This window comes from Cebus imitator, unplaced genomic scaffold (genome assembly GCF_001604975.1).
Source record: "Cebus imitator isolate Cc_AM_T3 unplaced genomic scaffold, Cebus_imitator-1.0 Scaffold17, whole genome shotgun sequence".
NCBI lineage: Eukaryota > Metazoa > Chordata > Mammalia > Primates > Cebidae > Cebus > Cebus imitator.
The window spans coordinates 11,691,927-11,704,732 of NW_016107332.1; the positions used below are offsets into that span (position 1 = coordinate 11,691,927).

A 12,806-nucleotide genomic window follows, 5' to 3' on the forward strand; every position below is an offset into this window, starting at 1 on the left:
TCTTTGTAAATGTTGGAAAAGTTACAAGTACAGAATGACAAGACACTAAATATAGTTCCCAGACTTAAGGGATGTATACTAAAAATCCATAACTACCCCTTAAGGTGAACTCAATGTTTGCTGACTTCAGCTGTACAACTCCACATTCTCATTTAATCTACCATGAGAGAATCTTTTTAAGTTCTCACCTCTAATTTATCACAACTTTCTATATTTTATATATGTTTACAGATGACCATAAAATTATCTTTACAACCAGAATATAAACAGATGAATAGATTATAGAAGGTGGAAGGAGTAAAAAAATGTAGATAGATATCCTGAAAAAAAAACTTGTTGTTTTTAAAATTTTTACCTTACTACTTGAAAAACATTTTATTAATGAGGTTGAGCATAGAGTAAAACCAATAATCTACAAAAAGCAATAAATTACTGGGTCCAAGTCACATCATCCTTGGAGCAGCATTGGATTTAGCAAAAGTAGCATTACCCAAAGGCAGAGAATCAAAAGAAGAAAAGAGAAAATTTATGAGACATCAAGGTTTAACACATGCCTCTCCCAACCAAAAAGGGATTACAACGCTCAGAGCTATAATCTGGAGCATACATCTGGACTATATCCTTCCATTGGCTCTTCCAGCTAATCGGAAGGAATTACTCCAGACTGGGTCTCTCTCTGTTTTGTGGTAGGAGCTTCCTTATTCCTCCCCTGATACTTGTACTCAAACAAAAACTACTGCCCTGGACTGACTGCTACCATTCTAAGTTCTGGGATATCTGGTCATGCTGGTATCTCCAAGGAAAATGCAAAAAGGTATACTGTAAGAGTATGGTAGCTTCAGGCTGTGATCAATCATTAAAATATACCACGGTACCCAGAAAACTCTTTCACCATCTTAAAAGCAGTTGTTCCTTCCTCTACTTCCATGAACATAAACATATCTGTATACTCTACCAATAATGATAATTATCACATACCTACTCTATGGAGCTTAGAAAAAGCCCACATTCAAGTCAACAATCCATTTTTAAGGAAGGTGCTCTCTACAGCCCCAAGAACACTAATGCCACAATTATACTGCATTACACAAAATATTTACACCATTAAAATATTTTGTTGTATTTGCTGTATTCTATATTTGACTTTCATGATTATTTTCCATCTTGATTCCATCATAATTTTCCACTATTAAAATATATATTTCATATACAATGTATTATACAGTATATATCATATTGCATACAACATATATATTTCTTTAAGCAAATTATATAAAATAGAAAATATGTTAAAAAATGAGATATTATTGGAAAATCAAATGGAATTCAAATTGTTAACTATTCTTATATTGAAGGCTAATTAGATGGTAAAATATTTTGATTCAGACTTATTTCTGTAATTAAACTCTTTAAGGAAATGATTTAACTAAGGCACTTTTATCATCTGGAACCATGTTTAAAACATAACAACATAATGAAAGTAAAACGACAGAACTTTTTTTTTTTTTTACCATGGGAAAAGCTACACATGACAGCAGCTGCCATCTTCTGAGGACACACCCCACCCTGCCAGATGTCTTTTTCACAAAGCAGTATATTTTCTTCATCTCCTCGGCAACGGACATTGCTCCAGTAAATGGGAATAAGGCCCAGTCCAGAAAACGGGGTTTGTTTAGCTATTCCTTTTCCTCTGGAAGTACAATGATTGATATTAGGTTTATCAAATGTAGGCAAAACTTCTCATCAAAGCATTTGAAAACAATGGAAGAAATCAACAAAGATGAATGTGGAAGAAAAGAAGAAAAAAAGAAAAACACAATAGATTACATTAATTTCAAAGAAATTAAAACATCAGATCACAACGTGGGTTGATTTTACCTATGGAATTCTCTTCATCAATCTTGAATAACTACTTTATGTGCCTTTATCATCAATGACTGATTTTCAAGAAGACAACCAAGTACTGTAGATATAAAAAGTAAGGCTTTGTGCAAGAAGTGTGTCATGAGTTTCACTGAGGCTTGGACTCCAGTCTGGACTCAGCTAAAAGTCACACCAAGCTGCAAGTGACTCAAAGGCTTTAACTTCTAATGTGTCAAAAGAAAAATCTGGATGCTTGAAGATTCTTTCTGATTCTAACATTCTAGGCTAACATTTTCAAAATTATTATTAGTACATCTAAGCACAATAGTATCAAGGAAGGCAATCCATTTATAATTTTTAAAACCTTACACTGTATATAGTATTTGCTAGCAAGACTTTGAAACCAATTAATAAAATAGCAACATGCATCTCTTTGCTAATACCAGGAGAGTATTTTAAAAAAGAAAAAATGAAAATAATAGCATACAGATGGGCTCTGCTTTTAGCTCATGCACATATTTTTGTAAGTAACTTCTGCTGTGTACAAACGGGTATTAAATTTTAAAATGATGAAATGCTTATCTGATTTACATGGTAATCTCTCCAATTGTCTCCACGCTGCAGCATTCCATCAACCAAACTGTAAACATCTGGGGTATATCTAAAATATAAATGTGTCTTCACAGCAATGAAGCTGAGTCTCCCTGGTTTTATTGTGCAATTCCTTTTTTTTTTAATGGACTACTGAGAAATAATAATATATAAGCAGTTAGATCAGCTTATCTGAAGTTTGTTTGCAGAGTAATCGTTTACATACTTTCGTCAATCAAAAGACGAATAAACCACACAGTAGCTCACACCTACACTATAGTGTTCTTATTTCTTTGTATCTCATAGAAAATTTTACTCCTTTCTGATTTTCAGGGGTAATAAAAGCACATATAGGTATGTACATAAAGGAAAACACTGACCTCAGCCTACAAATTTATCACATCTCTTGTCTCTCAAAGGAAAAAGCATGAAATCAACATTCTTTGTGACCTGCCCACCTGCCAATGTCTGTTTGCCAGACAAAGTATTCATGATAAAATCAGTAGCTAACATTTCCCAGCACCATAACACTTCATAAGCTCTGGTCTTACTCCTTCTTTCATTCTGATTTATATCAACTTATTAAAATAATTCATTGACTTTAATTTACTATAATAACCCTATTTACTGCTCTAACAGCATGAAAAGTCTGAGCAAAATTTAGGTCTTCAAGCTTTGCCTCTACTCAATACTCATTCCCACCTTCCCAGTGGGAAGACAAAAGAAATCTGGTAAATTGAAGTTCTACTTCTTCATTTTGTGCCATCATATTAGCTATTACCACTCTGATTATTAACGCAAAATACTTGTAAACTGCAAACATTTTTTTCCAGTCCTCTAGACTGCAATTTTTATGACAAAATATTTTCCATGCTTTCTAAAGATCTCTGGTGATACAGGCCAAGAAAAATATATGTTAAGTGCACTTAAAAAATATAAAGGAGATGCAAAAACAAAAAATAAAAATAAAAACAAAAATAAAACCTGTTGTCCCAGAAAGAAGGCTTCTACTCCTGGTGAAACTCTATGACACAAGGAATAAAGATGCTGGGACTGATGAATTCAGTATATACTGACTTGTTTTAAAGATGGTGCCTAGGGTTACAGTGGAGCCAGTTCCCAGGCTGGCAGCTCCTTAGCATGGCAGGACACTGCCAGAGCTGACAGAAGCTGCCATCTTCCACAGGACCTCAGCACCAAAATCTAAGGCCTGGGACATCACCACTTCCCCATCAAGGACAAGGGTACAGGTAAACATTGCCACAGATTCCACACAAATGGAATCTGTGGGTAGATAAAAGTAGAAAGGTAAAATCAAATGACAGTAACCACCTAAGGCTGTGCTCACTAATTATAATTAGTAATTATAATAGAATAATTTAATTAATTGATTATAATTCTAAGAAACTATAATTCTTAGAATCGAATTCTAGTAATTTGAAAAGGCAAAACTTGCCGCAAAGGCCTCTATATTTTGATAAAGACAAAGACCAAAAGATGCCTTTAAATTTGCCCACTTCGCATTTGCCCATTTCCTAGTTCAGCCCAGGTAATTGTATGTTAAGTACATTTGCATGTGAGAGAATTCATTTCTTCCATTTAGGGCCCTTTCTTTATAACTCTTTTGTGAAATGTGAGAATGAGGAAAGTGACAGTAAGAAAGGAAGATAGAAGCTTTACAAAGCAATAACAGGCACCCAGCATTATTCTCAGATTCTAGCAGACTGATCTGGTTAGGGATGGGCGCACTCACCCCAGCTGCAGCTGGTGACAAATGACTGATGCATCAGAATCATCCCAGTGGCTGCTACAGACAGTGCCCCAGACTCCATTTGCATACACTTCCACTGTGCCTTCAAACTCATTTTTGCCTCCACGAAGTCGTACTGATCCTAAAGCGGAAAAGAATCCCAAAATCCTTTAATAGTAAATAATCATTTGAACATATTGAGCCAGTCCTGGGTCAACATGATTTTTAAACTTAATTAGTAAGGGATCTAGACAGAATGATTTAGCCTCCACTGTGTGTGGCATGTGTTTCTTCCTTTAAGAGAGGATTTAGCAAGCTCCTTCCTTTTTTCTAATTAACATCCTGGTATCAATGCTGATTATATTTTCTTTTTTATCTAGGCAAACAGATAGTCCTATTATATTTTTTTATTCCATTATCTCTTCATCAAGAAGCAACCACTGTAATTTTCAAAGGGGAAAAAGTGGAAGAGTATGATTAACATTAGATCTTGTATCCCAAATACTAGATTATATCACACATGAAGTTCTTATCATTTACTACCCTCCTCTTCTCATGAGGTCATCAGTGAGAAACACAGAAACAAAATTAAGGATTTTGAATATGAATTAGCTGTAATTAGCTGCGCTACACCTTCCTTCTATTTGATTTGTTCATCCACTATAGAAAAATAAAATGTGTTTTCCCTTTTTAAATTTCAGCTGTGGTCATTAAAATTTTGAAGATGATGTCCATAATTTCAAGAAGTTATTCATTTTGAAAATATTGCCTAATGCTAGTCCTGGAAAAATAGCCACTAGGTAGTATGTATAATTGAATGCCCTTGCAAACTCACCTCCTCTAATATACCATATCTAAAGAGGTGTCCCAAAGTCCACAATTTAAGTCATTCCTTTCAGTCTTTAAAAGAGCCAAAATTTAAATTCAAGCACCCTTGGGAAAGACAACATTTTGGTCTTATCCCTTAGGTGTAGATCAAGACCCTACATTCCTCACTGGACTAGTTCCGGAGCAGGCACTGGGAGGCAGCAAGTGGGACAACTGAGCAGAGACAGAATTAACCTCAGGTGACTTAAGAATGGCATAAAATTATTTTAAAATCACCTACAATTACCTTTATTTAATAGGTAAGAAAATAAATTAATTTAAAAAATTAATCCTACCCAAAAAAATCTAGCATAATGTGTATATTTCAAGGCTATTATATACGGCATCATAATAACTTCCAAAAATATTAGATTCACAAATTATCCATTCATTTCATTTGTGCAGGCTTAGGCTTAGTCATGCACCATTATTTTCCACATCATCATTATCCTTTTAAAATGTAAACATTTGAGAAAAATATATTATATTTCTCTCATATATATATAGTCTCATTTAATTCAAACAAAAGGCAATAATAAATGGAGGTAAACATTGTACAGCACTGCCAAATCCTGACTACTCAGGAAAGAACAGGTCATGGGTCATTCATATGACAAATCATCTAAAACTCATTCATATACTCTAAACCTCCTTAATTCACACTAGAGAAGTCCTGCCTAGCCTGGTGAAGTGTGAACTACAGAATATTTTTAAGGAAGTATTTCTGAAGAGTTCAATTGATCTTTAATGAATTTTTTTGTATCACAAAACTTCTTCTACAGAGATCCACGTAATAATATGCACATCACAAATAACCAGAAGTTTATTTTAATCAAAGAATTCATTCGTTGACCTTAAGCAAACTTTATTTGAATTGATATTTAATCTATTATCTCTTTACTAACTCCCCCCTTAATTACTGAGTTACTCATGTCAAAAGGACTGGAAGAAAGTTCTAGTAATGAAAACAAAGGAAATTTGTACTTAGGCACATTAAGTGATCATAAGATTTAAAATAGCACCTAAATCAAAAAGCTATCAAGAAATGATGCACACATAGAATCTAAATGATTGAGGCACTTAGAGGTGAGAAGGAGAAAATCCTGAGTAAAGTATAATTATGATCATAACAATATAATGGCAATGATAGAGCTGGAAATAGTTTCCAGGTCAACTATCAGCTGCACCATCATTTTCTCTAACGCTCCAAGCACACGGTGAAAGCCTGGATTCATTCAGCAGTATCTGCTATATGGCAAGAAATGTGCAGTGCTCATCCAATTTTCCTTTAACAAATGAATACAAATATTTGCAATGTTGATGACTAATGAATTCTCTGTTAGATTCCAGGCTCAGCCACCTCTAACACATACCTTCCTAATAGTGCCCCCTACTTGGTTTATCCTTTCCTAAGGGCCATAAAAGTGTCTGTTCTGAAGAAACCATCTACCTAGAACTCCAAATAATTATTTATTAATTCCATAAAGTTCTCAATTCTTCTAATAACTATTTGAAACAAGTTTTTTAAAAACACCATTAAAATATGCTCTAAAAGAGTAAAAGTTTGACCACATGATTCATTCTATTCTAGGAGCCAAGAGAACTTCGTCTTTGCCCTCTGAGGGTTCACGGGCAAGAGGCATATTATTAGGATAAAAGCCATATAAATTGATTTGATCATAATTTTATGTGACATGGGAGCCTTTAGAATGAAGACCCAAAGCTACCGGGGATATTGCCCATTTTTATGTTTAGGTTTAATGAAGTATGGACAGCCATGTAGAAATATGACTGGACAAAATGGGTAGGATCTAATCTTAATAGACTGAGTGGGGAAAAGCAGTAAGCCTTATCATTTAGATTTTTCTTGGCCTCTTTGAGTTTTGTTTTGCTGCTTTCTGGGTATGGAGAAGAACCCTGTCTGGAAGGGGGTGTTTTATGAACTGTAATCAAACAAGGTAGGTAAGATAAATTTTTAAGGCCAGCCCTTACACAGAAAGCTGGGGAATGAGGGGAGTTGAGCAACATTTTTAGGCTTTATGGCTAATTGTAGAAACAAGGGATTCTGGTGTCTATGGCCCACCTTGGAAAAGAAGAACTCTAGTTTCTTTCTTTTTTTTTTTTTTTTTTTTTTTTTTTTTTTTTTTTTTTTTTTTTTTTTTTTTTTTACAGAGTCTCACTCTGTTGCCAGGCACCAGGCTAGAGTGCAGTGGCGTGATCTCAGCTCACTGCAACCTCCGCCTCCCAGTTTCAAGTAATTCTCCTGCCTCTGCCTCCCAAGTAGCTGCGACTACAGGCACACACCACTACGCCCAGCTAATTTTTGTATTTTAGTAGAGACAAGGTTTCACCATGATGGCCAGGATGGTCTCGATCTCTTAACCTTGTGATCTGCCAGCCTCGGCCTCCCAAAGTTCTGGGATTACAGGCGTGAGTCACCACGCCTGGACTAAAATTCTAGTTTCTGTGGCTAACCTCAGGGGAAAATGAAGGGCCAGTGACAGGAAAGCAAGAAAAGATAAAAGGAAAATGTGATCCTGACTCTGCTTCTGAGCCCTTCATTTGGGGATACCATTTTCTGAGATCCGACACTAGATACATTTAAGATAAGTAGTAATTTTCATTTGTTTTTTGGCTTTATTTTGTTCCTGCTGCATTTATTCTCTTGGAAGAGCTGAGGTGGCCAAGATCTTAAAAACTATAACTGATTTCCTTCTACTTATGGATGAAGAAACTATAGACCAAAGTAACTGAGCAGCTGCAGAGCCATGACCAACTATCTCCTAGTTCCCTGCCATGATTAATGACCATCTACCTCCAAACCTAAGCAAAGACCCTGAAATACAATAGGCACCTTTCAAAACTTCAGATACTACTTTATATGTTATACCATGTTAGTGTTCATCATCCAACTTAAAATACTGCAATTAATCCACCAAATGTTATATGCAAATAAACCAACCAGGCAGAGAAGCATAAAGTAGCCTAAAGTTTCTGGACACCGTGGAATAGGAGAGGAGTGGCTTTCTGGTGCTCCTATAGTTAAGGCTGATCCTCCAGTAGAAGCTGATTTGTCCCACAGCTATACAAATTTGTGAGAAGACTATAAATGTGTGTATATATACATTTGCACAAATATATAGGTGCACAATTATACAATGGAGAAAGGGAAATAACCTTAGCTCGAAGAAATCTGCAAGCTCAAATCTAACCAAGTAAACTAATTTCTATTGCTGTACCTACCACTAATGTTATCTACATACATCGTAGACCAAATTCTTTGTTTGGCAAATATTGTTCAATTGTCACACTTTTTTATTATCAGGAACTGATCCCTTGCTTTCCACCTACATTCTCCTACAGCAGCCAAGCATTCTTCCATACACCTTAGAGTTGGAGCTCTGGTCTCTGGACCACACCCCAGTGTGTGTGATCTAGAGCTGCACTGTCTTAAAGTCTCTCAAGAGCCATGTGCACGGAAAATATTCTATTCTACATATTTCTATTTTTAAATGTGTTAAGAATAATAATTTAAAGTTTCAGCAGAGGTTTTAGGTCAATTATATTAAGCATTATAAACATGCAGACCAAACCAGTCATGGAAGAAAGTTTGGAATTGTACCACTATGCATGATGGCATGTCATGGAGTGAAGGCCCCAGAGTTCCTAAAATGAACTGCTACCAAAAAAGAAAAAAGTCAACAGTCTGCTGGTATTGTAACTATTTAAAGGCAAAATGTTCCAACGTACAACAATGTTCAGAATTCTACTTTCTTAATTCCTTCACAAAAATGTTTAACTGCTAAACATTTACAGTAAAATAGTTTACAATTATTTTCCTCCTAAGTACATAGGTCTCCAGTTTTATAAAGGAAAGAAAACATAAAAGGTTCGTGTAACAGAAATTTGCTTGATGGACAGCTTTGCTAGAAAACAGGAATTCCCCAAACGGAGGTCATTGAAGAAGAGTTCTCTTTAACCATCTTATCAGTTTCAATCAATACAGGTAAACTAGCGAAAAGCTGACTGGATAAAAATTGCCTTCACAAGTCTCATTGGTTTTTGAGCTTTAAGATTTAAGACTAAGGAAAGGCACAGGGGCTCACACCTGTAATCCCAGCACTTTGGGAGGCCAAGGCAGGAGGACTGCTTGAGCCCCAGTATTAGAGATTGGCCTAGACAACATAGTGAGATGCTGTCTCTACAAAAAAATTAAATTAAATTAAAAATTAGCCAGGCTTGGTGGCCCACATGTGTAGTCCCAGCACTCAGGATACTAAGGTGGAAGGATTGCTTGCACCCAGGAGTTAAAGACTGCAGTGCGCTAGAATTGTGCTACTGCACTCCAGTCTAGGCGACAGAGCATGACCCTGTCTCAATAATCAAAAAAAGAAAAACAAAAACAAAGACAAAACAACCTTCCTTTCCCCATACTCCATACATGAAAGGAGCCTAAAAGAAATGTGAGAAAAAGAACCAAATGGGTCAGCTATCTTCATTCTATATACCCAGCTCATTCCAAAATAAAGCAAATGAAAAGATATGCCTATTTAGCCTGGGTAACCTAGCAAGACCCCATCTCTACAAAAAATTTAAAAATTAACTGGGGGTGGTGGCCCAGGTCTGTAATCCCAGCAACTTAGGAGGCTGAGGCAAAGGATTGCTTGAGCCCAGGCACCTGAGGTTACAGTGAGCTATGACTTGCCACTATACTCCAGCCTGAGCAACAAAGCAAGACCCAGTGGAGGGGAAAAAAATGCATGCCAGCTTATTTAGTTAACCCCTCATTAAAATGTATTTACAAGTAGCATTCCTTAAATTAAAGAGAAAGAAATTGCAGTAAAAACAAAGACCCACCCCAGTAGTGTTTTCTGAATAAAATTGGTGATAAATACTTTTTAATCATTTAAAAAATCAGTTTGATGAAAGAGTAAAAAAAACTTCATCTTTTCACACAAATCCTTTCTCATCTCTTATTGAACTTTATAGATGCATAAAATGATTAAGTTTAGTCATTTCTGTTGTTCTAGTGGAACAGAAAGAATGCATGCTGGCAATGTTCAGCTAGTGTTCAGATCCTTTACAAAACGTATACGTAAAGCTGTGAGTGATATAGAAATTTCAACTTATTACCTATTCAAAAGAATAGGAAAAAAAATCATGACCTGTTGAACAATTTAGTACCCATATTTGACATTAAGTTAAATATATTACTAAGTCTTATCCCTTTATATTTGATATAAAATATATTTAAAAATTATAGTATCTGAAAACAACTGAATTGGGGGACTCTGATGAATTGTTCAAGTACGGTAGGGGATGCTAGGTTAATTTTTATGTTATTTTATTTCTTCACCCTATTCAACAGGACTAAGTTATACTATTTTCATCTACAATTATATTTGCTCCTAAATTAAACCTACTATATTATTACTAAATAGTAGATTTCATTCAAGTCATCCCAAGTCAAAATGAAAGCAAATTATTTTTTAACATACAAAACATTCCCCTGAACCAAGATCCAACTAAGCTATATTTGCTTCCATTAGTTCACATCTATAATTCATATTAATTCTTCATTTATTATTCATGTAGATAAATGCTGAGAAAAAAATCAGTTGGTATAGTTCAGAATGAGAGTGCATCCTCTGAATTAGCAATTCTACCCATTTACATTGTGCTTATTAGAAATTTATAAATCTTATAAATTATGCCTTAGTTTAAAACATTATACAATATCAAACAAAAAAAAGGAAGACTCTGTCCGTACTTAAGTTATAGTAGGCTAACAATATATGCATATAACCCTAACAGAAAATTTCACAAGCTGTGTGTCCCTAGACCATCTACACATAAACAAATGGTACAGATATTGTCATTTTATGGTATAGCACTAAGTGATTAAATTGAAACCAAACAATAATCTTCTTGTCTCCCAGATCGTGTACCACAGGGAAGGTATTAAAAATGATTATTATTCTTCTGACACCTCAAGCAGAGAGTGGCTGTCCTCAACCAGAGGATAAAGGTGAATTTCTGATTCATCTTTATAAACGCTGCACCTAGTGTGAACACAGTAAATGTTTAATGCATAAATGAAATCTATCCTTACCCTATTAGGAGAATCGGCATTACACTTTGTATTCCCTCTGCTGATCCTAATAAAAAGTACTGAGGCTAAATGTGCATGCGTGGCTTGTAAGGGGGTAAACACCATTACTTTAGTGTTTTGCATATGATAAATTTTTTATTAATACTGTTGCATTGATTTTTAAGGTGGAAGGAAAGAGGAGACTACCCTGGAAAAGGAAGATGCTAATGGGGCAAAAATAAACATTTCTTTATTTTCTAATGACAGCAGACCGATCATGTAGACTCAGTCTAAATCAATTGTTCATCTAATGCCTTTTTACCATGCAGCTAAGAAGAGAGGTTTCAAAAGACTGCTTTCTTTACAATTTAATTAAGGGGGGAAAAAAAAACCTATAAAATTAGAATTAAATCACATAATCATGTTTACTTAACAATTGAATTAACTTCCGTATTCTCATCAGTTATGGAAGTATTCATTTCAGAAATGTGTCTTAATATTTGCCTGCAAATAGCATCTTAAGACAAGAAAATATGCTTTGTCAACCAAACCAGAGTCTAAATGTTATTCATCCAGATATGACTAAAAAATGAATGTAGCATTTCACAGCACTTTTTAGATTACTCACTTACTGTTATTTTTTAATTGCATTACGTTTCCCAGATATAAGGACAAGTCCCAACTACTCTCCTTAGCAAACCTTTTTGCTTCTGATCAACAACTGTCTTGCTTCCTCCTTGCCAGTTGAATCCCCAAATGATTCAGAGGTTAAGCTAACCTAATCTACATAATTATGGCAATTATACATTCCTTTCCAAAGAGTGTCAGGAAAGAACATGTGATCCAGTCTGGGCCAATGAAATGTGGAAGTCTCTGGGGGAAATTCCAGAAAGGGTTCCCTGTTTCAAAATGACATTTCAGAAGAGGGGCCTTCTCTTTCTCCTGCAGGTTGATCTATCTCTAAGTGAAGCCTGGAATAACCACCAGCCTAAGAATAAAGGCTTAAGAGGATAGAGTAGCTAAGAAAGTTGCAGAGGAACAGAGGTGTAACGTGTTGGAGCCTGCCCATCAGATGGACTTCTTATAATAGGAACAATAAGCCTCCTTATTGTTTCAGTTTTCTATTCTTTGTTATCAAAACCATCCAAATTGATCCAAGCCACATGCATACTCAAATTAATAATTATATTTTCTTCCAAATTTATCCAAGTGTCTTTATTTTCACAGTTATAATGTATTATATATAAATTTTGTACCCATCTTTTCCCTAAACATTATCATAAACACTTTCCTATTATATATATATACAATATTTACAATTATTACTTTAGTATCTGCATAATATCCATCAAAGGCAGGTACTTGTGAACAGTACCTTATTACTGAATATTTCAGTTTCTCAGTTACAAACCAAATTACTTTTCCATAGGTTATCATATCACAGGGGTCCCCAACCCCCAGATTATGGACCGGTACAGGTTAGGAACTGGGCTGCCCAGGAGGAGGTGACCAGTGAGGGGGTGAGTAAGTGAAGAAGCTTCATCTGTATTTACAGCCGCTCCCCATCGCTCACATTACCACCTGAGCTCTGCCTCTTATCAGATCAGCAGCAGGTCACAGACCAATACCTGCCCATGGATTAAC

The 12,806-nt window shown here is 35.4% G+C and overlaps 1 protein-coding gene across 2 annotated transcripts in view; it reads right to left on the reverse strand.

The window, feature by feature from the left end:
- Positions 1 to 12,806, reverse strand: part of PRSS12 (serine protease 12) — a 77,901-nt gene that overhangs the window by 58,541 nt on the left and 6,554 nt on the right. For both annotated transcript variants that reach the window (XM_017510683.2, XM_037732281.1), the window contains exons 2-3: positions 4,208 to 4,346; positions 1,512 to 1,690 (exon numbers count right to left, since the gene is read on the reverse strand). In XM_017510683.2, the coding sequence (XP_017366172.1) occupies positions 1,512 to 1,690; positions 4,208 to 4,346 (318 nt within the window). The remainder of the gene's footprint in view (positions 1 to 1,511; positions 1,691 to 4,207; positions 4,347 to 12,806) is intronic.